General features: G+C 42.0%; 1 protein-coding gene across 2 annotated transcripts; it reads left to right on the forward strand.

Moving 5' to 3' along the window:
* The first annotated feature begins 1,986 nt into the window (after positions 1 to 1,986).
* LOC118110502 (voltage-dependent L-type calcium channel subunit beta-4) lies at positions 1,987 to 22,437 on the forward strand. 2 transcript variants are annotated; one of them, XM_035158289.2, is made up of 15 exons: positions 1,987 to 2,333; positions 3,909 to 4,001; positions 13,299 to 13,418; positions 14,301 to 14,423; positions 14,521 to 14,636; positions 14,921 to 15,000; positions 15,161 to 15,180; positions 15,469 to 15,546; positions 15,738 to 15,796; positions 15,912 to 16,012; positions 16,240 to 16,391; positions 16,483 to 16,578; positions 17,475 to 17,645; positions 17,821 to 17,866; positions 19,601 to 19,739. In XM_035158289.2, the coding sequence occupies exons 1-14, from the start codon at positions 2,250 to 2,252 to the stop codon at positions 17,848 to 17,850; spliced, it is 1,323 nt and encodes a 440-aa protein (XP_035014180.2). In that variant the 5' UTR covers positions 1,987 to 2,249; the 3' UTR covers positions 17,851 to 17,866; positions 19,601 to 19,739. The 2 variants fall into 2 exon arrangements, with proteins under 2 accessions (XP_035014180.2, XP_035014179.2); XM_035158288.2 differs by lacking the exon at positions 17,821 to 17,866 and having other exon boundaries at positions 1,990 to 2,333; positions 19,601 to 22,437.
* The last annotated feature ends 468 nt before the right edge of the window (positions 22,438 to 22,905 follow it).

Genomic DNA, 22,905 nt, shown 5'->3' on the forward strand with positions numbered 1-22,905 from the left:
CTTCATCTCTTTCTTCAAATTTTCTCTAGAGCTGTTTTCAGGGAAAGTTCTTGTATCATATGTTGTGCAGATGAAAAGCACCTGACAAAACATTTTGATACTGAGCTTTATAAATTAAATCGATTGGACTCAATTGCACTACATGTAAAATCCCTTGCACCGCTTTTTTGCTCTCTTTTGTGTTTGAGCTTTTATTTTGAAATGAAAATCCACGCAGTTCCGGTATGTTGCTGTCTAACTGTGGCTAATTGACGCAGCCCAGGCGCGCTGCCGCTCACACCACTCACATTCCCACTGTTAGTAACTCGGCACTCCCCCTAGAGGTGACCACTGACAGTGCACTCCTGCTCGAGTCCCAGAGGGAGAGAACAGTGATGAAGAGGGAGGTGAAGTCTTCGCCTCCACCTACATGTTTGTTTTTTATCCCTTTTACAGTTTGTCAACCTTTTCACATGGGGCCCTGGGGCCAAAGCAAACATGTGGTCTACTCAACTAGAGGCCTTTTCTATTTTCACTTTAGCTTCAGGAAATAATAACACATATTTGTCTCACTGTTTCTTTTTCTTTCATACAATAAACAATCAATTGATTATTATTGAAAAACGATAATTTAAGTAAGTTAATTGCTTAAAACCATAGAACGAATATAAAAGTGGACAACATGACAGCTCCCCTAAAGTGAAGCCAAAGCATCTATAACACCACCTGGTGGCTGGCTGTAGTATAGGTCATAAATCCCACCTTGTCCATGTTAGTGGGTGGGTCACTAATCAAACAAAAAGCCAAAGTCGAATATATTTTTCTCAAAGATGGTTTCTGTCATGCTCTTATCACACTAATGTTCGTTCAAGAGCAAATTTTACAGTTTTTCGTTTGGTTTTAATTCATTATTTGATGCTTCAAAACAGAGTGAAACGTCATGATGAGACTGCACAAGATGGCAGCGTTCATGTCCAGGATATTTTGTCTTCATTAGTGTCTAGTGAGAGGCACGTGCTCCATCTTTATTTACAATCTATGGTCAAAACAAAACAACAATTTAGGAAAACACACGTTTCACAAAACAAAAAGTGTGCAAACCTAAGTTTGTTCTTTTTGATTTATTTAAAATCACTGAATGCTATGTTTGCATCTTTTCTACAGAAACACGGACCAGAGGTACATACTTAGTAATGAGTTACATTTACTCTCTTACATGTACTCAAGAAAACCGTTTGAGTAACTTGTAGTTATTAGAGTAATTTGAATGCAGCAAACCTATTACTCTTACTCGAGTATCAATCATTACTTCTATCTACAAAGTACATACAGATACGATACACAACTCAAGGTTTTTTTCTCCTGTGGATATCACTCTTACTCAATTAATTATTATATTTTATCAATTATTATTAAATATTCCCTTTTTATTAAATGAAAAGGTGTTTTCGCCGAACCTGTCAATATAACTATTATAACTCTCAGCGCACAGAGTACTGTACATTTTGTACGGTATGCGTATCTTTTGTTATAAAAAAGTTGTTTTTTAAAAAAGGTGAATGTAAGTGGGGTCTGCTTTTCTTTTCACTGTGGTTCTCCTTTCCTAACTCTATATAGTAGGATTTTAGATATTTTTCCTGGCTACGTTACTGGGAAATAAACACAATAAACATGCCATTGTACACTGGGGGGATGGGGGGGTCAAGAGGGGCCAACAGCACATTTTTTCCCACAGTCCCCTGTAGGAGCTCAATCCGCCCCTGCTCATCAGACTGGCACAGGAACATGTCTCAGCAGCTCCTCTGCTGTGAACCATCAATTCAAAGATCCACAGATAAATTGAGTGTATGAATTATCCTTTTAGAAAGAAAACACTCGACACAGATGAGAAGGACACGTTGCTTGTTCCAAACATAAAAAAAAGGAACAGACAGATGGTTGTTGCCGGATGAACCAGCCCTGACACCCCCGGCACAGACGCACACTTAGTACGGACCTGCCTCAGTCTTCAGGGTCTCTCTCTCTCTCTCTCTACGCTCCGGTGTTTTTCCTGCGCGCCTCCTCTTCTCCGCTGTTTTATTTGCGAATCTCCAGCTTTTTTTTTTTCCCCCTCCTCTCCATCAGCCGAACGTGGATTTGACTCGTCTTCCTCTGCGCATTTTTTCGCTCCTCTCCCTCTTTTCATTGTTGCACATAGATGCGTTCGGCGTCGCCTGTTTCCTCCGGTGACCCATGTCTGCGCGCAGCTCGCCTCCCTGCGCTCTCAATAGATGGTGCAAGTCAAAATGTCCAAATCGCCCGTAGACCCTCTGTCTGCCATGGAGACCAGCGGCTCCCAGTCGCACTACTTCCAGGTAAAGCCTCTCACTGGAGCCCGGTGATCTCACATCCATCGCATCCACACACAGGAGGAGTCACTTCATGCCTCTGCTACTTGTTGTCGAAATGGAGACGTCGCGTTTTGGCAGCGACTTTTTCACCATTTTTCTGTTTTTTTTTTTCAATTTTTCCTCCAACACCTCCGCCTTCACTGAATCTGCAGCTCGACGCAGAGAAGCCGAGGTTTTTTTGGTTGTGATGCTTTTTTTAACGCAAAAACAAGTCTTTTCATAATTTGCTCTTTGTTGATTGGGCCTTTTGTGCGTTGATTGTGTTTTTTTTATGCCTCATGCATCTCCTGCAACACTGAATCCACACAGAGATCAACACACATCTCGAACCTCATGTGACTTGTGTGCTGTTTTTTTTCTGCATGAGTCCAAGTCACCTGTAGCCTGAGTCTTCAGGGCCTCTCAGCTCCCACTGCAACATCCAAGCTTTCTGTCTCACTGTAGGCCTGGTTGAAAAGCTGACTGGACACCGTGTGCAGTCACATTCATTTAATCCTGAGATATGTGTGATCGTGGCGAAGTTGCAGCTGATTTTATGTGTTGCACAGCAGCTCCTTCACATCCATTCTCCTTCCACGTAGGCCTTTATTTCTGTATCAGCACAGACAAGTTGGTTTCTGTCTATATCTGAGGTTGGATTCATTGTCGGGGGCAAAACAAATGTGTTGTGTTTCTTTATTGTCTCCAGGCACCAAGAAACCAACAAGTATACTCCATAGGTAAACTGACAGAAAATGATTGGCAGTTTTTTGACTGTTCAAACAAAGCAAGAAATGTGAATAACGATGTGTTGATGGCGCTACCTACCTACACATCTACCTACCCACCTACCTACCTACCTTACCACTGGCCAACCTTCTTACCAACCTACCTGACCACTTGCCTACCTACCTACCTACCTACCTACCTACCTACCTACCTGCCTACCTTACCACTGGCCAACCTTCCTACCTACCTACCTTACTACTGGCCAACCTTCCTACCTACCTACCTACCTACCTACCTTACCACTGGGCAACCTTCTTACCTACCTACCTACCTACCTTACTACTGGCAAACCTTCTTACCTACCTACCTACCTACCTACCTTACCACTGGGCAACCTTCTTACCTACCTACCTACCTACCTTACTATTGGCCAACCTTCCTACCTACCTTATCACTGGCAAACCTTCTTACCTACCTACCTACCTAGCCACTGGCCAACCTTCCTTCCTTCCTTCCTACCCAGCTACCTACCCACCCACTTTTTACCTTCCTACTTACCTACCTGCCTACCTACCTACTCTTCTTCCTACCTTCCCACCAGCCTATGTACCTAACTACCTATACCTATACCTACCTATCTACCCACCTTTCTTCATACCTACCTACCCCCCTTCCTACCTTTCCACCGGACTACGTACCTTACAACCTATACCTACCTACCTACCTACCTGCCTGCCTGCCTGTCTATCTCTATTAAACTCTACTCTTTCCATCTACTCTATCTAATCTATCTATTTTCCCTCTCACCATTGTGTTTCTTTTTCATCCCAGCTGCCCAGGAAGTTGCCTAAACGCAAGAGCCGCTTCAAACGCTCAGATGGCAGCACGTCTTCTGACACCACATCCAGCTTCATCAAACGACAGGTAAAAACTTCTCCGAGCCAGTTCCTGCTCTTCCATGTTTGTTTATACACACACACACACATTGCTGGCTACCTTGTGCTCTGGTTGGTTCCGGTACAACACAGTCACAGGAAGGTTAATCTCACTGATTTGTAGATGTGGGCCACACTGTGCTCGAAGGTCCTGATGAAACTACAGTACGACATACTGCTTCTTAATCTGCATAAGTGTGTTTTCTAAGATATTTTGTTGTGGTGGTGAATGCAGGTTCCTCAAAAATACATTTACTGGAATCCAGCTCATGTGCGCTCCACTGCACCTGTACCCTTGCAGCTGTCTCCTCAGTCGCAGTTGTTGCTTTGCACAGGAGAGGGCAGCAAAATGCTTGAAAGTGGGAGGTGTGTTACATCAAAATCCCTCCACAGCCCAGCTTTTTAATTAATGTTTTTAGGTCACACATGTGCAGGAGACTCAGAAGGAGATTTGGTGTTATTTAAGATGATCTGTGTGAGTGGGAAAAAAAGGAAAAAGCCAAAGCAGAATAGAATTCCCTCATGCTTTTACTGCGTGGCTGTTGTGAATCATACCCTCACATCCAGTTCAGATGGTGCATAATAATCAGGATGATTGGGTTGTTTTTGATGTATTTGGTTTGATCTGGGTGTCGGTGTAAAAGCAGAGGTGGTGTCAGGGAGTCCAGCAGAGCAGAGACTCCTGTAGAAAACATGTATCGAGTCGAGAAGTTTCACCGAGCTCGTCCCAAACCACCAGATCCCCGAGGTTCACGAGCCTCGTTACATCAAAGAGGATGAAACTACAAGGCTCTCTCTCTACAGTCCTCTTCTAAAGAATACACCAGGTCTCCACTATCCACTCCCAATTTATTAATATAGAGCAGAATTAAATGGAATTTAACTATGATTCAAAAAGGTGGAAGTTTGTCTTTGGTTAAAACACTTTAAACACATTAACAGCTATTTTGAGAACTAACTAATAATCCTGCAAAAACACTGAAGCCTTCTGAATGTGTGAATATGCAGTGTTTATCTGTTATGGAGGATTTTAAACTTAATACCTTTGGTTTGCAGACAGTGGTGGAATAAGATTTTAGAATAAAGTACAATTAGCAATAACTTTGTGTAGAACTACTGTGCGACAAGTATTGATTTCAGAAATGTGCTTAAATAAGTATCGAAAGATGCATAAACTACCAAAAGTATGTAAGTATGTACTTTTGGCTTATTTCAGAATAATGACTCTTTTTGGATAATGACGGATATTAAATGTTGCAGCTGGCAAACTACTTTTTTTATTGATTATACTTGTGTTATTTATCAAAATCTTCAAAGTAACAAGTAACTTAAGTTATCAACTAAATTTAGCGGAGTAAAAAGTACAATATTTACTTCTGTATTGTAGTTGACCAAAATTTCATTACAAATATACACTGTAGAAGTACTTGAGATACATACTTTTCTGTTTTAGTTTCAGTTAAGACATTTTAAAGATGAAAAAAACTGTCTTTTATACAATGAATAATTTTGTCTGGATTTATTCAGCTAAACTAAAACTGAGCTGATAGAAAAGAAGTTGAGAAGTGAGACAATATAACATTTAAAAGAGGAAATAACACAATCCTCCTTATCGGCTAATAGTTAATGTTGGCAAACATTAGGTGAGTCCCCCCCACCCCGCTGACCTGCTCTCACTACACGTTAACAACAAACACCAACACTCGTCAGAAGTTATTAGGACACAAACAGTACTTGAAGTTTACTCTGTGCTTGTTTGATTCACTCTAGAGTTCATGATACATGTATTTAAACACATTGACAAAAAGTCCAACATTTTTTGTTCACCTGCCACAGACAAGATGTATCACGCACATCAGGGTTAAAGCGACAAGAATGATTAAATGCATGTGATCGTTTCAGTTTGTGTGAAGAGTAACAGACGGGCAGACACACATACACAAACAGGAGAGACATTCTTCCTGCAGATTATGATTCAACGCTGTGTTTTAACTTCATGTCTTCAGTGAAATTCAGATGTTTCCATTACACTGACTGTAACTGAGCAGAAATGTGAGTCCGATTTTGACTATTTAGACAGAATGAGTGTAACGCTACATGCTAATGCTCCTTTAATTCTACTGTTTCATCGATAAACATAAAATCCAGTTTGTCAAAGCGCTTTAGCAGCTGATACAACTGCTGTTCGGCTAATTTAGGTTCTATAAAATGTAAAATGAGGAGCCATGGTTTATATCATTTAAGTGTCTTTATTATCTGTTTAAAAAAAAACAATAGCACTTTAACAGATCCACAAATGCTAACTCTGTTTTTCTGGAGAGTGAAAATCAGGTCAACAGTAGCCTCGCTGCTATTTCACAACCAAAATCAATATTTCATATTCAGGTTGTACAGGTTGTGAATTAATTGGGATTCAGCTTCATTAATGTTAATATTGATTTATTTAGTGAGAGTAGTATTTCTGTCTTCTCACTCCAACAACAGGTGATCTCAGTCGCAAACTCAATCTGAAATGGGGTTTTTTGTAACTTTATTAGTTTCAAATAGTGAAAATGTACGGAACAGGATTCAATAATGGCTTTAACGGAGTTCGGATCGTCAGAGGTGGACGAGATACAGGATTCAGATTCGATAAAATCCTATCAAACCCCAAACACCTGCTCATAGTGACGTCCTTAAATCGCTTGTGTTGTCTGAACACTGCTCCAAAACCAAAGAGATTTCATTTTCTACCATATGTGACAGTAACGAGCAGCAAATCGTCATATTTGAGAAGCTGGAAACTGCAAATATTCTGCATTTTTGCTTTAAAAATGACTCAAAACGATTAATCGATCTTCAAAATTGTCTTTTGATTGACTTAAGTTCCCCATTAAAATTCACTTACAAGGTTTCAATGTCTACAGGCATGATGTTCCCCTTTTTTACCAGAATGAGTCATTTGTTTGATGCCCACAAACATGTAAAAATCCAACACCATGAAAAATGGTTTCATGCACAGCACCATTAGCATCAGGGAATGTGGAGCATGTGTGAGAGGCGTTAGCGAGAGAGGGGGGTGAAAAAGGGCTGAGCAGACATCTTCTTCAGGAGGGGACATTAGTTATCCTGATCGGGGGGGCTTAATGACAATCTACAGATTCCCTCAGAATATTGCACGGCTTAAAATATTCATGATGCTCATTTTTAAGGCCTCGGGCGACGTGATTGGTGGGTTCAACATTTAATTTCTATCATTATACCTCTTCTCTGCACGCACACACACACACACACACAACAGGCATCCCACCCATAGGTGATGTGACAAAGTGTTTTATGCAGAAGCAGTGAATTTCCCAAACGGAGCTGATATAGTTTCTTGTCTGTGGTAGGGGTGGGGTGTCTATGGAGGAGCACTGGAGTATGACTCATTTCTGCAGCAGGATACAATAAGCAGAAGCTGCCACAAGTGGGGATGTATGTTGTTGGACATGAGGCTTTGAAACGGGATCAATCCCCAGCTGTGTATCATATATGATTGTGTGTGTCTGTGTGTGTGTGTGTGTGATTATAACAGCAGCTCCCTCTCCACCTGTGCACATTGAATGGAGGATGATGTAAATTTAGAAAGGCGGCTCGATCCGGTGACGCAAAAGCCTCGCGTTGGTTGTTGTTGTTTGTGCATGTGCTGCCGTGATGGAATGAGGTGGGGGTGAGAACAGAGGAGAAGGTGTTGCTGGTGCTTTGCTCCAGTGCAGGTCGCCGCTGGTTTAGCGGAGGGGATGGGACTCGGTTACAGTCCGTCTGCATTTTACAGCATGTAGCGTACAGAGAGGGAGGGACCGGCAGCGGCAGCATCACCACATTAACCTGAGTGAGTACAAACGACTCGCAGCACCGTCTTAACTCCTCTCCCCATGTCTCGCTTTGTTCCATCTTATCGTTGCCACTCCTTTGTTTTCCCACCCCGTCTTCACCACATCTCGCCTTTTTCTTTCTCTCATTCCTTCACCCGTTTTACTTTTTGATTGGCATCGTCCTGCACGTACGCTCCCACCAAGTCTTGTGATTGATCGGTCTCACACACAGTTTTCCCAATCTCGGCTCTGGTATTGCAGTACAGCCACATTGTTAACGAGTGATTTATTGAATTGTGCACGAGAGGGCTCTGTGCATGTGTCACTCGCTAACATTGAATTATGACCGCACAGTTAATCGAACACTTTTTGAAATTGGATACGTGGCGACTGGATTTCCAAATCGCTCGAGCTTGCAGTTTTTCTTTTGGTTTTTTTTTTTCCCTCGGAGGGGAAAAAGGTGTTTCAGCCTCCTGAATAATATATTCTGCTGTTGTGCAGAATCTCCTTCCTGCAAATCAAGCCAGAGAAATTACTTTTTCCCCCATCAGCACTCACTTTTACTGTACATAACCTTAAAGAAATGTGTGTTTTACATTTTTAATAAACATATTACAGAACGTGCAGTGTCAACATTACCACCAACCATTTTTAGGCACAAGTCTTTTTTCTGCTTTCCAGGTAAACTTTGGTTTTGGTCATGTTAGCGCCGTGAATCAAGGAAAAGCAATGTTGATCTGTCGTCGGGCTCAGAAGACAAAGCAAACAATGACCATGAAATTTAGTGCAGACGTTCATGTCGGTCATTAAAAGTGTGCAGCGCCAAATATCTGCAATGGCTTTTCCATTAGCCCCATTGTTGTTGAGGGCTGACTTCCTCCATCATGGGAGGTTATGTTTTCATCCAGGTTTGTTTGTTACTTAGCGACAATTTGCAAAATCTATTCAGTCAATTTCCATGACATTGTGTGGAGGGGAGGTACATGACCTCAGGAAGGACCTGTTAAATTTCAGTGCGGATCAAAATAAGGATTCTGAGCTTGTGAATTTTAATGTGGTTTCATAAGAGGACTGTTTGGCCTTGGCAGAGATGTAAAGTCTACTTAGTGCCACTGTAGTTGTTTAGTGCTAATTAGCAAATGCTAGAGGCTAAACTCGAATGTTGAAGATGAGTTTTTGGATGAAACGAGGAGCTTTGTTAGTTCACGCACTTCAGGATTCACAGCGAGTCGTGTTTGTCACATCAAATTTAAATAGAGGAAACCTGAAACATGACACCCACCAAACATCTGCATCTGCACGCATATATGTCATAGCTCTGCAGTGCGAAGAGGCCTGTGTGTGTTTTGTGTTTGTCAGATGGTCAAACATCTTCTGAAAATCTGATCCTTCATCAGCTGTTTGTTTTCTGAGAGCGACAATCGGGCTTTTCCATCCTTCTTCAATAACATGGCAGCAAACTGGAGACTCATCCATTTCATACCATGTGGTACGAGCCACAACCACTCAGGTCCTCCTTGTGATAGCAACTTTGTTACTGCCATTCAGAACAGCCATAATATTTTCTTTAGGGATCATATTCAAAAGTAAAAGCTTGATTTATATCACAGTTTGCAAACATCACTGATATGAACCACCTTGATTTATAGCTACTTGAATCAATATTTTTATTTCAACGAGGCATCAATTGACCGTGTAAAGTGAGAGGAGTCGTTAGTACTGATAAACCCGTGGAGATTTATAGTTGGACGACTGTAGTTCGCCCTCAGCTCAATGGAGCATTTAATTGTCTTTCAACTGTAGATTTCTCACCTGCAGCTGTCACGTTTTGATTCACTCTCACAGCTCTCATCAGCTGTTTTCACTCACAAACTCCTGAAAATGTGTCTGGATGTATAGATTGTGACTTTGAGGAAATGTGAAATTGGCTCTGGAGTTTGTCTTTCACATAAAAAAACGCAGCAGGAGATTGTCCAAGTCAAACTGGTTCACAACAAGGGGAAAAAATCTGGAACATTCAGGTGAGGGGTGGCGCCTGCAGATCATCACTAATAAATCCTGCCACGGAAATCCCAGTATTTTTGGCGTCAGTCAAAAGTTGACATCTTTGTCTGTGTCTTCTACGTGTGCGGCTTTTTCCCGTTTTGCATCTTTTGTGTGAGTTTTATTTTTCGTGTGAGTAACATTTTCCTGCAGTGTTCTCACATCAGCTCTATCGAGACATTTTCCAGAACATCCAGACTTCAGTGCATCTGTGAAAGCAGCTTTTGTTATGTCACCTCCATTAAGGAGGTTATATTTTCACCCCTGTCCGTTTTATTGGTTTGTTTGATTTTAAGCAAGATCACAAAAATCAACTCAACTCGATGAAAGGATGTGTTCTGGATCGGGGGAAGAATCCAGGAATCTTTTTCTTTAGCTCGTCATACAGGGCGATTTCCCTGATTTCCCACAGAATAATTCATGGTTTTGCTAAAAAAAAAAAGTCAAACATATTTAGGGGACTGATATCTATGAGTGTGTGTAGTTTGGTGCAGCTTGATTGAATTTCAGGGACCTGTTGGGACTTGGCAGCCTGAAAAGCTCTGATTGACTGTTTGCCACCTGCCCTGCACTGCAGCACCTTTGTTGTTTCGTGATTTCTGTGGGTTTAACATTCAGCCCGTTGTTTTTACGACCGGGACATTCTTGCATTTTCATATTATTGAGGATTTGCATTGAATCTGATCCACAATAGTTGTTCTGAGCTGACTCTTTGGCTCACTCCACCATGTTGGACCAGCTTAAATCAAAGAACACACGTCACAAAAGAAAGTTAGAACCCATTTGAATGTAAATTACTTAACAACCGAACAACGTATGAGTAGAGTCGTGATAATTAGTGCAGATTAGTGCAGAAGTCCCCTGCTGTTGTGTCTCTGGACTGATCACTCGGCCCTCCGGAGGACTGGACTCGCTGGATGACACGCTTCCCCCGCCGACCCCTCCCTGTGGAGCTGAGGCCATCAGTGTTGCAGTGTGTAAAGAATAATCACAGAAGCAGAATAGGAAAGGAACAGAGTTAAATTTAGCCTCCAGACGGGAACATTACGAGGAGAGAAAACACATCCTCAGACCAGACAATAAAGATGCACCGAGACTCGCTCCACTCTGCAGTGCAGAACCTGCAACATGCGCAGTTTTCCGCTGGTAACGCTGTGTTTCTGAAGGATTTGACAGGCAGCCGTGGGACAGAAGCGTGTGCAGAGCAGAGGTCCACACGCCTCATGTCCGTAACATTAATAATGAACGACAATCGCAGCCCGGCCTCGCAGCTCTCTGTGTTCTAACATGATTAAACAGCCCTCTGACATAATCACAGTATTTATTCCAGCTTGTGTTCCCAGTGAAGACAGAGCAGTGAGAGAGAAAAAACTCAGATTCATGTCTTTATCCGGCTCTAGCGCCGTCCTCCTAATCAGCCAGGTACGCGACTCTCTCCTCTATCTTTGTGTCTCTGTCTCTCGTGGTCATGGTCCTGCCCCTCCTCCTCCACCTCCTCCACCTCCCTCCTCCCCCCACACACACACTTTTTTTTTTCTTCTATCTGCGACGAGGATGGATATCTGGGTCTCACTCCGCTCCTTCATAGCATTTTATTATGTTCTAATCTCATCTCCCCCCTGAGATAGCCTCGCTTTATCTCGTCATATAAACCGTTTATACCCGTCTCTCTCTCGCCTCTCCTGCCATCCGTCAGTCACTCTCCGTCCCTGTACACATCCTTCTCTTTTCAGGATTTCTTTACAACGATGTTCACCCCCCTTATCTATCTATCTATCCATCTATCCATCCATCTATCTTGTTCCTCCTCACCCTCCTCTTCTCTCTCGGTGCTGCTCTGGTGCAGTGTTGCTTTGCAGAGCTGCTGAAAATCAGATCTAGTTATCTAACATAGACACATACAAAAAAAACAGAAACAAGAGGAGCTGTGCGCTTGCTGCCTTTCGGGGGCTTGAAGCGGAGCTGTAGATAAAGGTTTATTATTTTACATTGTACATATGAATTCTGAAATGCAAAGAAAGAAAACGGTGGTGGTTTGTTCTCCACGTCCGGCCGCTGTGTTTTCTGTATTTTTTGTTGTGCAGCTGCTAATTGGTCCTCCAGAGGATGTGTTTGTATATGTTGGCAAGATGGATGACCAGGACTAAGTCCGTGCACAGGAAGGACAGGAAAACCAGAGTGAAACTGTATTATATCTAATATTAGCTTACAATGTGCTTGATGGTCTCATCGTGCAGTGTAATAATGTAATCATGAATACTGCAGTTAACTGTGAGAGGATTATCTGAGCTTATCTTGTGTGTTTCAGTCATCACTTCTTTCTGTTTGTTTCCCGTCACGCCTTCCTCTCACGCCTGACTCGGGTTTGTTTTTGCTGCAGCAGCTCTCGTTGCTGACAGATTCAGGACTAAGTTCCTTCAGCGAAGCAAAATATTGGACATACACACACACACTCACACACACACACACACACACACACACACAGATTATTTTCTTCTCATTTTCTCTTTGGATATCAGCCCAATGGTCACTGTGAGCGACCATAACAATACAGCTGCATCCGTTTGGTTCTTATTGATTAAACTCTCAATTAATAGATTTTTCCCTTTGGCTATAAGATGCCCATAATAATTCTCCAGGCTCCACAATGTCATTTAAATCATTAAATGTCTTAGTTTTCAGGTTATTTTTCAGGGGATTTTTTCTTTATTAAAGATTTTAATACTTACAGAGTTTTGATTTGGTCGACTTCCTGATTAATGGACTAATAATTTCAGATCTACACTATATAACACTGATATTCAATAAAACCTTCTGAATGAAGGCCAGAGCAGCAGCACCTTATCCAGTGATTTCCTGCTTTTGACTGTGTCTGTGTTTGCTTCATATTCCGCTCTCGCTGGGATGTGTCCTTAAAGCGCTTACAATGACAAATGATAACCAGCATATATTTTGCTAATGAGGAGATGTCCTTGGAGAATAAACAGGGGAAGAAAGGATGTATATGTGCTGCACTGTGGGGGATGATCGAATGGATTGGGGCCAAGCAGGAGAGAAGAGGAAGCAGTTGCCGCCTTTGTGCTATATTTGGTCTACCAGAAGATGGCTGGTGTGGGAGAGCAGCGCATTGTGTTGGAGACACACACACACACAGACACACACACACACACACACACACACACACACACACACACACACAACCACACACACACATGAATGTGTTCATGAATACAGAGAAGCATTTGCATGCACACCTGCAAACAAGCGGACTGCAGACCAGAAAACAGATGAAAGCAGGAAGATGAACAGCAGATCTATGTTTCTCACCTCAGTATCACATCAAGCAAATCATGAAAATTCATATATCACCAATGTTAATACCACCACATGCACCTTTCTCCTGACAGGGGTCGGCTGATTCCTACACCAGTAGACCGTCGGATTCAGACCTGTCAGCAGAGGAGGACCGCGAGGCGTATCGGCGTGAAGCCGAGCGCCAGGCACAGCTGCAGCTCGACAGAGCTAAGGTAGATTCTCCCCTGACTCACACCGCGGCATTCAACAGTTTGATAAGTTAGAGTATGTGTAGGAGACGGCTCAAGACAAATGTGCTCATCCGCTGCTTCAGGAAAACTTAAGTGCTGAAAATAATAAAACAGACGCAACCTCAGCAAGAACAAAGGAGGATTCCCTGTTTCAGGACAGACAGACATACAGAGGATGTTGTGTTTACAGAAAAACTACAGAATCTGTCATGTCCGTTTGGACATAGTTCTAAAACTATTAAAGATGCATATAAACTGTTTTTCTATTGAATCCACATTATCTGCGTTACTTCTAATTGATTAGGTTCAGGGGGAATAAAGTTTGCAGAAGTAGATTTAACAATAAAATGAACCCCTAAAGGTCGGGATGAGCCAGAAAAGGAAAAATAAACTAATAGTGACCAGGACCAATATGACTGGTGTAATGACTGTAAGTGCGACTGAAATGATGTCAAGTTGTGGTTGTTAAAGGTAAAGAATTAATTATCAGGCTTTACTTTGAAAGAGTCGATTCGAAAAACACAAGCAGATATATAACATTTTCCAAGTAGTCTTGTTTTATTTAAAACACTATTAATCATAATTCACACTCCAAAACCAAACAAAAATAATAAGGTGGTGAAATCTATAAACATACTTTGAAATACTCAGGGGATAAATAACTGTTTATTCAAGGGAATTTGTCATATTATTAGAGGTAATTTTCACTTAAGTCCCAAAGGATCCATTGTTTTCAAAGTGATTCTCTTTCTCCTGTCGCTCTCTAAACACATGTTTATCCTTTTGGCAGAGTAAGGGGTCAGTTTAGGTTCGTCCTGTATCGTTGACCAGTGTTTCTCTCGTTCTAACTTCTCGCTGCCACAGTCCAAACCTGTAGCGTTTGCAGTAAAGACCAACGTGAGTTACTGTGGAGCTCTGGATGAGGACTGTCCCGTCCAAGGAGCTGCAGTCAATTTCGATGCCAAAGACTTCCTGCACATCAAAGAAGTGAGTGACTGTCACTGATGAGGACGAGCACACCTTCCTTTACAAGAACGCACAACAGGTGATATGTGACCTGCTGCTGTTGTTGTTGCATTAACAGAAGTACAATAATGACTGGTGGATCGGTCGGCTCGTCAAGGAGGGAGCGGACATCACCTTCATCCCCAGTCCTCTACGACTGGAGGCCATGAGACTGAAACACGAGCAGAGACAGAGGTCAGTGATCAGTTTGACCGAGTGTGAGATTCTCTGATGATGAGTTTGTGTTGATATTAGTATGATGGGTTTTTGTTGATATAAGTGTGATCTGTTTGTGTTTGTGTTGATATAAGTGTGATCTGTTTGTGTTTCTGTTAATATAAGTATGATGTGTTTGTGTTTGACATTAGTATGATGGGTTTGTGTTTGTGTTGATATAAGTATGATGTGTTTGTGTTGATATAAGTGTGATCTGTTTGTGTTGATATTAGTATGATGTTTTTGTGTTTGTGTTGTTGAAGGAAAACTGGAGGAAATTCCTCCAGTTTAGGAGACATGGTGACTGGGAGCTGGAGGACCACACCGCCATCTGCAGGTGAATGTGAGTACCACAAATCTTCCTCATCTGGAACCGAGACCGACCTCACCTCAGTCTTCTTTCTTTTTCCCTACACTGATTCATTACTTCCAGATGTGTGTGTAGGGATGTGTGTATGTATGAATCGCTTTCTAATCCTGATTCTGATCCTTGTTTTCACAAGCCAAACAGAAGCAAAAACAGGTAGGTTGGTGCACTTTATTAGGACACAGTACCAATAATTAACTTATTAAATGATTTTTTTAATTAGTTAATTCACCCATCAACTTTCTATATATAGATTTATACATTTCTCTATTTGTTTTTGAGAATTAAAAATAAGAAACACATGGATCCGATTTCAGGGTCTTTAAAAGTCTTCTTTATGCAGAAACCCTGATTATAGATGAAGCTTTTCACAACAAACAAACCCAACCACTGTTCTGTCCGTTCTTCGTCCCTCTCCCGTTGTCCTTCCCCTATTTCTGGCAGGAACACGTCCCTCCCTACGACGTGGTGCCCTCTATGAGGCCGGTGGTCCTCGTGGGACCATCGCTGAAGGGCTATGAGGTCAGCTTCTCCCCCGTTTCACCTCCAGCGGCCGCCTCACACTCTGTTCAAATTGTCCCTGCACTGCTGCATGTGTTTCAGCTGTTGTTCGCATCTGAGCTTATCTTTTGAATCAGAATTGACTTAATGGTTTTGTTGTTTGGTTCCTGTTCTGTCTTTTTAAAGCGATGTCTGTCTCATTGTCCTTTTAGGTGACGGACATGATGCAGAAAGCCCTTTTTGACTTCCTGAAACACAGATTCGATGGGAGGTCAGTGAAATGGAGGAGTTACAGAATAGCTGCTGCAGTTATGAAAATCAGGCTTCTAATTAATTTGATAGAGAGAGTTTGCCTGATTATTTTTCTCTGTGACTTCGTTTTGCAGAATCTCAATCACCCGTGTAACTGCCGACCTGTCTTTAGCCAAGAGGTCCGTCCTTAACAAAAGACCCATCATGGAGAGATCCAACACTCGCTCCAGCCTCGGTAAAAAAACCACTACACACGCACAGTATCTGTGTTTTCTCACTTAAATAACTTCTCAGCATTTCATCAGGGTTCACAGTGTGGGACTTCTATTGGCTAGGTTCCCCTTTGTAACAAATTTGATTTAGTCAAAGTTTTGTGTTTTTGACGGTTTCCAATCACACCTGTGGGATTTCTAAATATCTTATGGAATACGATGAGTTAGAACTTGTGTCGTCTCTGTGCAGCCGAGGTTCAGAGTGAGATCGAGAGGATATTCGAACTTGCCAAAACTCTGCAGCTGGTGGTTCTGGACGCCGACACCATCAACCATCCTGCACAGCTCGCCAAAACCTCCCTCGCACCCATCATTGTCTACGTGAAAGTTTCCTCACCAAAGGTACAGTAGATTCCCTCACTAGTGACGGTCGGATTCAGGCAGCCTCATCTTTTTTTTGATCTATGTAACGCTCCCTCTGCTTTCCTCTCAGGTGCTCCAGAGGCTGATCAAATCCAGGGGAAAGTCCCAGAGCAAACACCTGAATGTGCAGATGATGGCTTCAGACAAACTCTCTCAGTGTCCTCCTGTGAGTGGAGGGAGCGGGTTGATTTCTGTTCTCTGTTATAAAGCATAGTGGGTCCGAATCAATTTAGACGAATCATTTAAAACCAACAGGTCATATTTACAAGGGGAAAAGATTCACTGCTTTTCATTCCCCGACTCTCTCACCCTCTATAATTTACTTTATACGTATCTTATTAGTTAGATAAAGTAAGATAAAGTGTTTGTACTCGAACAGTTGTCACAAATTTGTTTTGACTAATATGGAGCAGCTGGGCAATTTTATGTCTGTTTATACCAAAGAAATTAGGTTATTTGTCCAAAATCCAAATCAAACTCCATTCCAATGCAATATGATGACGTAACGTATGCAGGTAAAGGACGTCCATTGTCCAAACCAAGATTTTTACATTACAGAAAAAAACAAGCTCTAGATCCTCCAGGTGCATGCTGGTCCTCTTCCTGTCTACCTATGGGAAACCAGAGGGCCGACAGTGCTGCCCACACACACAATAAAGGCCAAATAAACTAAATACACAACACTAAAATCACAGTAAATCGCTGAAATGTTTTAATGAATTTTATATAAAACTTGTGCAGTGCCCGTCCTGAACATGACTGTTTGGTTTAGGCTGTTTGTTTGGCCTGTGGTGACGCTGGTTACAGCTTTATTTCTGAAACTGCAAAGTAAATATACTTGGGCTGAAATTAATTGTAATATTTAATAATATATAAAGTAATCATTATTCCAAATTATTAGATTTTGAGAGAAATGCGCCCTGTAACGCTCAAGGAGGTGTGTTTGCTGTTTTTGTTTGAAATCGACAAAAATTTGTGGTTTCAGGTAAAATTTTCTGCTGATCCTATTTGAGATGAAATGCTTAACTTCTTCTCTACTTGTGTGTGGTTGTGCACGTGCAGGATATGTTTGATGTCATTTTGGATGAGAACCAGCTGGAGGACGCCTGCGAGCACTTGGCTGAATACCTGGAGATCTACTGGCGCGCCACTCACCTGCCAGGAAACACGCCTCTTAATCCCTTATTGGAGCAGAGTCTGATGACCCCGCCCTCTGCCATCTCTAGCTTACAGGTGAGTTTTTCCTCATCTGTTTTACAACTGTGTTAATACTGTTTAAAGAATCCTGTTTTGAACGTGTTGTATGTCCCTGTCCTGACCGGCTCTTCCCATCTCAGATTCTGTGTTTTGATTTGTCCCAGGTTGTCTTGTTTGTCCTCTCACTCATCCGTGCTTAACATTTTTGCAGTTTTCTGAAACACAGGAATTAATTGAATGATCGCGTACAAACCGGGGTGAGTAGTAGGGTTTATATATTTGCACTCTCGACCCCCCCAACAGTCCCCCCCTACGCACCCACCACCGACACCTGAACACGACCGGCCGCGGCTGAGACGGCGAATGAACAGCATCTTTTTTATTCATTCAGATCTCACCACAGAAAAGATGGCGCGTGTTTCCTTTCTTGCATCCTGCCTCCTTTCTTTTCGTTGATGGTCTCAGGTGAATCACAGCTGCTCCACACGCTGCCTGGGAGAAAATTCACAAAGCAGTCGAGCTCGGGCTTTTAATTTAACCCCATAATGGAGAACATTATGTTTGGAGTTTGTGTGATAAGTCAAAGTCTCGCTGGTGATTCTTTTTTATTTCCCTTTTTTCCCAGCATGCTTTGTGAATGGCGGCCCTGCTCACAGTGGCACATTATGCTGTCTGGAATGACCGAGCGAATTAATGACGTATGATCGGAGCTTAAATAATATATTCTCTGGAAATATATTTATACACAATAACTACACAAGAATAAACTGAGACCATGATGTGCAGTAACATGTTATGTGTGAGAGAAACCCCCTGACCATCCATTCAAGTGTTTCACTTGCATTTCTTTGGTTGAGTATCTGTATTAATGTGTTTACACACGGATAAAACGCTGTGAACACTTCACTGAAAGGACTTTGAAGAGACACATCAAACACTGCTGCATGTCAGGGGTTAACACCGCCACCTAGAGGAGAGGCACAGAACGTGAAACGTACTCAAACCTAGATTTTCTTTTACAGATCTTTACAACTGAATTTACATATTTTGTATTTCCATGTTTACAAATCTCAGCAGAATTGCATTTTCCATTCAAATATCAGCAACGATTTCCTTTCAGTTGTAGCAGTCCTGTACAGCCACAAAACCTCAGCGGTATAAGTATAATATATACAAAATAAATCTATAAAATTGCAAAACAAGGAGCATTCACACTCTGGATAAATTAAGAAGATTAATGCTATAATTTATTTGTTGTTAGAGCTGATTTATATAGACAACTGCTGTTAACTGGCATCATATCTGACATCGTCGCAGTATTTGTAATTATCACAGAACTCAAAGATTTTACTTTCACTTATGACCTGCTCATATCTATGATGAGTCACTGGTCTCTGTGATTGTTGCTGCTGGTTCTACTGGTGTAAATAGATCCCACCCGAAAGTGAATCCACTGTTATGATTCACATAACTCCCAGTTCTGCACAAAACTTCAGGAAATTAAAGACAATATTCATTATTTATGTAACAATTCCTCCACTGAAACTCAGCAATGAGGCGTAAAACACTGAAAAAACAAAAAGAGAAATCCTTAAAAGTTCTGTAAGTTATATATTATCAGCCTCAAGACTTCGAATGCATTTTTGCACAGAATAAGGACTGTGCATTTTTTCTATAATGCATTGCAAACAAGGTAGGAAAGGTTGTGTTTGCAGCCAGTGTGAACAGTAGGAACAATTTCAGTGACCAATAACCTTTTTACTGTGCATTTGGGTATGTGAGTGTTCTAACAACGATTTGAACCTTCTCTTCAAAATCCTTCTTGATGGAGCGTTGCTTTGTTTTTTCCACTCTCTGTGTGTCTGTGCTTTTAACAAAAAAGAGTTTGTCGAAAGTGTGAAGCTTCTTTGAGATGTTGTCCTGGTTCAGAGTTTCGTTTGACTCTGTGTTTTTGTTCTTTTTCCTCCTCCATGGCTCCTCCAATCCTCCAGAACCAGAACAAGAACCAGCCGCAGCCTCGTGAGGCGGCTGGCCCGGAGGGTGAAGAGGAGGAAGAGGCGGGCGAGGAGGCCCTTTCCCCCTTGGAGCAGGACAGTCTCATGCCATCCGACGAGGCCAGCGACTCCCTGTCTCGCGGCCGCAGGGGGAGCCCATGCCAAAGGGGGGTCGAGGAGGACGAGGAGGAGGAGGAGGAAGAAGAGGAGGAGGAGGAAGAGGAGGAGAATGAGTTTGCCTCCCCCTGCCATGCTCGCACATACAGGGACATGTACCCAGCTCAACGCGGGCACACGGGCAGTGCTCACAGTGCCAACGGGCACGAGTCGCAGGACAGGCTGCTGCTCCAGCGCGAAGCTCAGCAAGGTCACAACCAGAGGAACAACCGCCAGCGCAGCCGCCCCTGGCCCAGAGACACCTACTGAGGAACCACCAGGCCCCCCCACCCGCTCTCCTCAGCATGGAGATCACCCCGAGCCCTCCGCCGGTCCAAGAGCCCCAACACAACATTTAAAGATTAGGAAAACAAAAACAAAACTTCCAAACTTTTTACGTTATAGATTCCCAGTTTATGAAGCGGTTCAGGTGTTTAGTCTTTACATTTCTTCCAGACTCCCAGTTTTAATTTACACCGAGTAGATGTCACGACCTCTCCAGGGTCGAGGCATTCCGAGAAAAGTCAACAGGGCTACTCACCTCTGCAAGGGAAAGGTTTCAGGCTACCAGCCGTTACTCAAACTCAAACTTTAGCTGCTTTGCCTAAGGTTTCTCTATTGTACGATGTCTCATATACTGGCCTTAAAATTCCTAAGACTTTTAACTATCTTTACTATTGCATGAGTATAATTATTTTAAGACTATTTGCACACGACGTCAGAACAGGAACTGAATGAAGCTAATGTAGGAATGTTCTACTGTTGAATCATTTTATGAGGAATAGTAATGCATTTGATTCCAGTGTATATACTGAATGGCCACCTGCTTTCGTTCCATTGCTACTTTATCTATTGGTTTGTTTGATTCTGTTAATATTGACTTGTTTGCTGTTTCAGAAAAAAAAAAAAATGCTGCCATCACTTTTACTCTGACGGCGGTAAATGGCGTTCAGGAGACACACGTACAGTTTGTCATTCTGTCACATTGTGTGAGTACGAAGCTGCGGTACAGTGTCGGTGTCACTCGCGGTACCAGTGCGGTCTGGGCATCACTTGTCTTTGCTGTTGCACAATCACTCTCTCAACACCTCTAAAAAGCTAAAAAATAAAAATAAAAAAACACGTGCACAGAGAATGTAAACACAACCGAGAAAAGGGAATGTCGTCTTTTCGCAGGATGAATTATTTGCCGAAAAACTTGCTTGTTTACATCGAGTCACCGACATATTCCAAGCACACGCTGCGCAGCCGCAGCTCCTCTTCAGATCCAGTCTTCAGAGAATGTAAGCTCGCACGCCTTCTTTGCACCTCCGACCCAAACCGATCGCCCTGTAATTCGATTGTAGCACGTCATTGATTGTAGCATCCACACATAAATCTCACCTCTTCCCCCCCTGATTTCAGACATTCACGTCACATTTTGTGTACTGCAGTTTTACCGCTGCTTTTTTTTTTTTAACCAAAGCGGATCCTCAGGTGTAAGTCCTACACGCTCATCGCTCAAGTTCAAGTTCATGCACAGAACGGGTATCGTGCTCCCGGAGGACTCGTAGCACCCACGGCACAAGGTCATTCTGTTCCTGCACCATTTTAAGTCCACGAGCCGATGACGAGTTCGGACGCGAACCTGCTTGTGTTCACATACAGGGTCGATACTGTGTTCCCAGTCTGCTTTCACTGGTTTACTGCTTCCATGTCTCACAGGTATCGCTATATCTAGTGTGCTGTATATTTTTGAAGATTTAAAAAAAAAAAAAAAACTTGAGAAAAGGAAAAAATCAGCATGATTTAGAAACAAAAAGAAGAAAAAAATCTATGCAAGTGTTGCATGAAAATCTGATTGTTTCTTTTTACAGTTCAGTACTTTGGTAAATGCATTGATTCTGATTCTCCTCGTTGTCTCGTAGTGATGGTCTTGTCTTTGGGGCTACTCACTCCTCACACCACTAACAACACGACTACTGAAAATCTGAATGCATCCGTTTATTTATCCACACAACTTTTTTTTTCCCATGATATTGGGTGGACACACTGTTTCACGCACTTTTAGAAGTCACTCACTAAAACTTGCCCCAGATCAGGCCTGTGATTTAATTTAGTTTAATTTGTCATTAGAATTAAAGAAAAAAGGAATGAGTGAATTATTAGAAGCAAGTCTCAGTTCACCAATTAGTTCTTGTCACTATAGTTTGGCAGAGTATGTTTTTCAAAGCGGACCAATTTAGCAACTGAAAAAAAGCAGTTGAGCTTTTTCAATTTTACGAAGCACAATTTCTACAAGGGTTATTATTTTGTTTCCTCTGTCTTATTCTGTATGCAATACGAAGCCGAACATTGAGAAACTTTAAACGCCTTAGACCATCTGGACTTCCTCTTTTGTGTGAGTAGAGAAAACAAAAAAGAAAAAAGAATTGCACTACTTTTCTTTGGGGATGGTTGCTTTGTAATGCAATAACTGCACTAAGTATAACGATGTATCCACCAGACTAACACAGCGTGCTAGCGTGGCCCAACACGCCTCTTCCCTCTATTTATCAGAAGAGACAGCAGACGTGTAAAAAGTGAGACATTTCCTGCCTGATGCTGTATAGAATGCTTTCTATTTGAAAATAGATTTACAACAATGAGTAAAAAATATGACTTCAACAAAATAAACATGACATTTTATGTACTTTTAACTGTTTTGGGTCATTTCTTGTGTCTCACTAACCAACAATCGGATGTCGTGGTGTAAAGTTTTGTACCGATAGTTTCCAGATGATTTATCCTACAACACACTGTTGCCACTGTGAGGTGGATATTTCTGGTTTTAAAAGTCAGTGAAACAACTCAACAGAAATTTGGTTTAAACATTTAGGTAAAAACTTTTGGTTTATGATCAAACACCTGCAAAACAAATGACTCAGCTTTATCTTTACTTGTATTAGTAGTATTGCAACCTTCAGGGGATAGAGGTACAATTTCATCTGTGTTAAAGCAACAGTCTAGTGTTGCTATATATGTTCACTGAAACAAGTTTTGGTTATTGTGATCAGTCCTGGACTTCATACTGGCCTAGAGAAGTTCCCTTTTTAACATTCTTACACTGGAGAGACAATCCAAAGTCCTCATGTGTAAAACACTATCTGCAGAAAAACTTCCAAATT

Source organism: Hippoglossus stenolepis, chromosome 6, assembly GCF_022539355.2.
Source record: "Hippoglossus stenolepis isolate QCI-W04-F060 chromosome 6, HSTE1.2, whole genome shotgun sequence".
Taxonomy (NCBI): Eukaryota; Metazoa; Chordata; class Actinopteri; order Pleuronectiformes; family Pleuronectidae; genus Hippoglossus; species Hippoglossus stenolepis.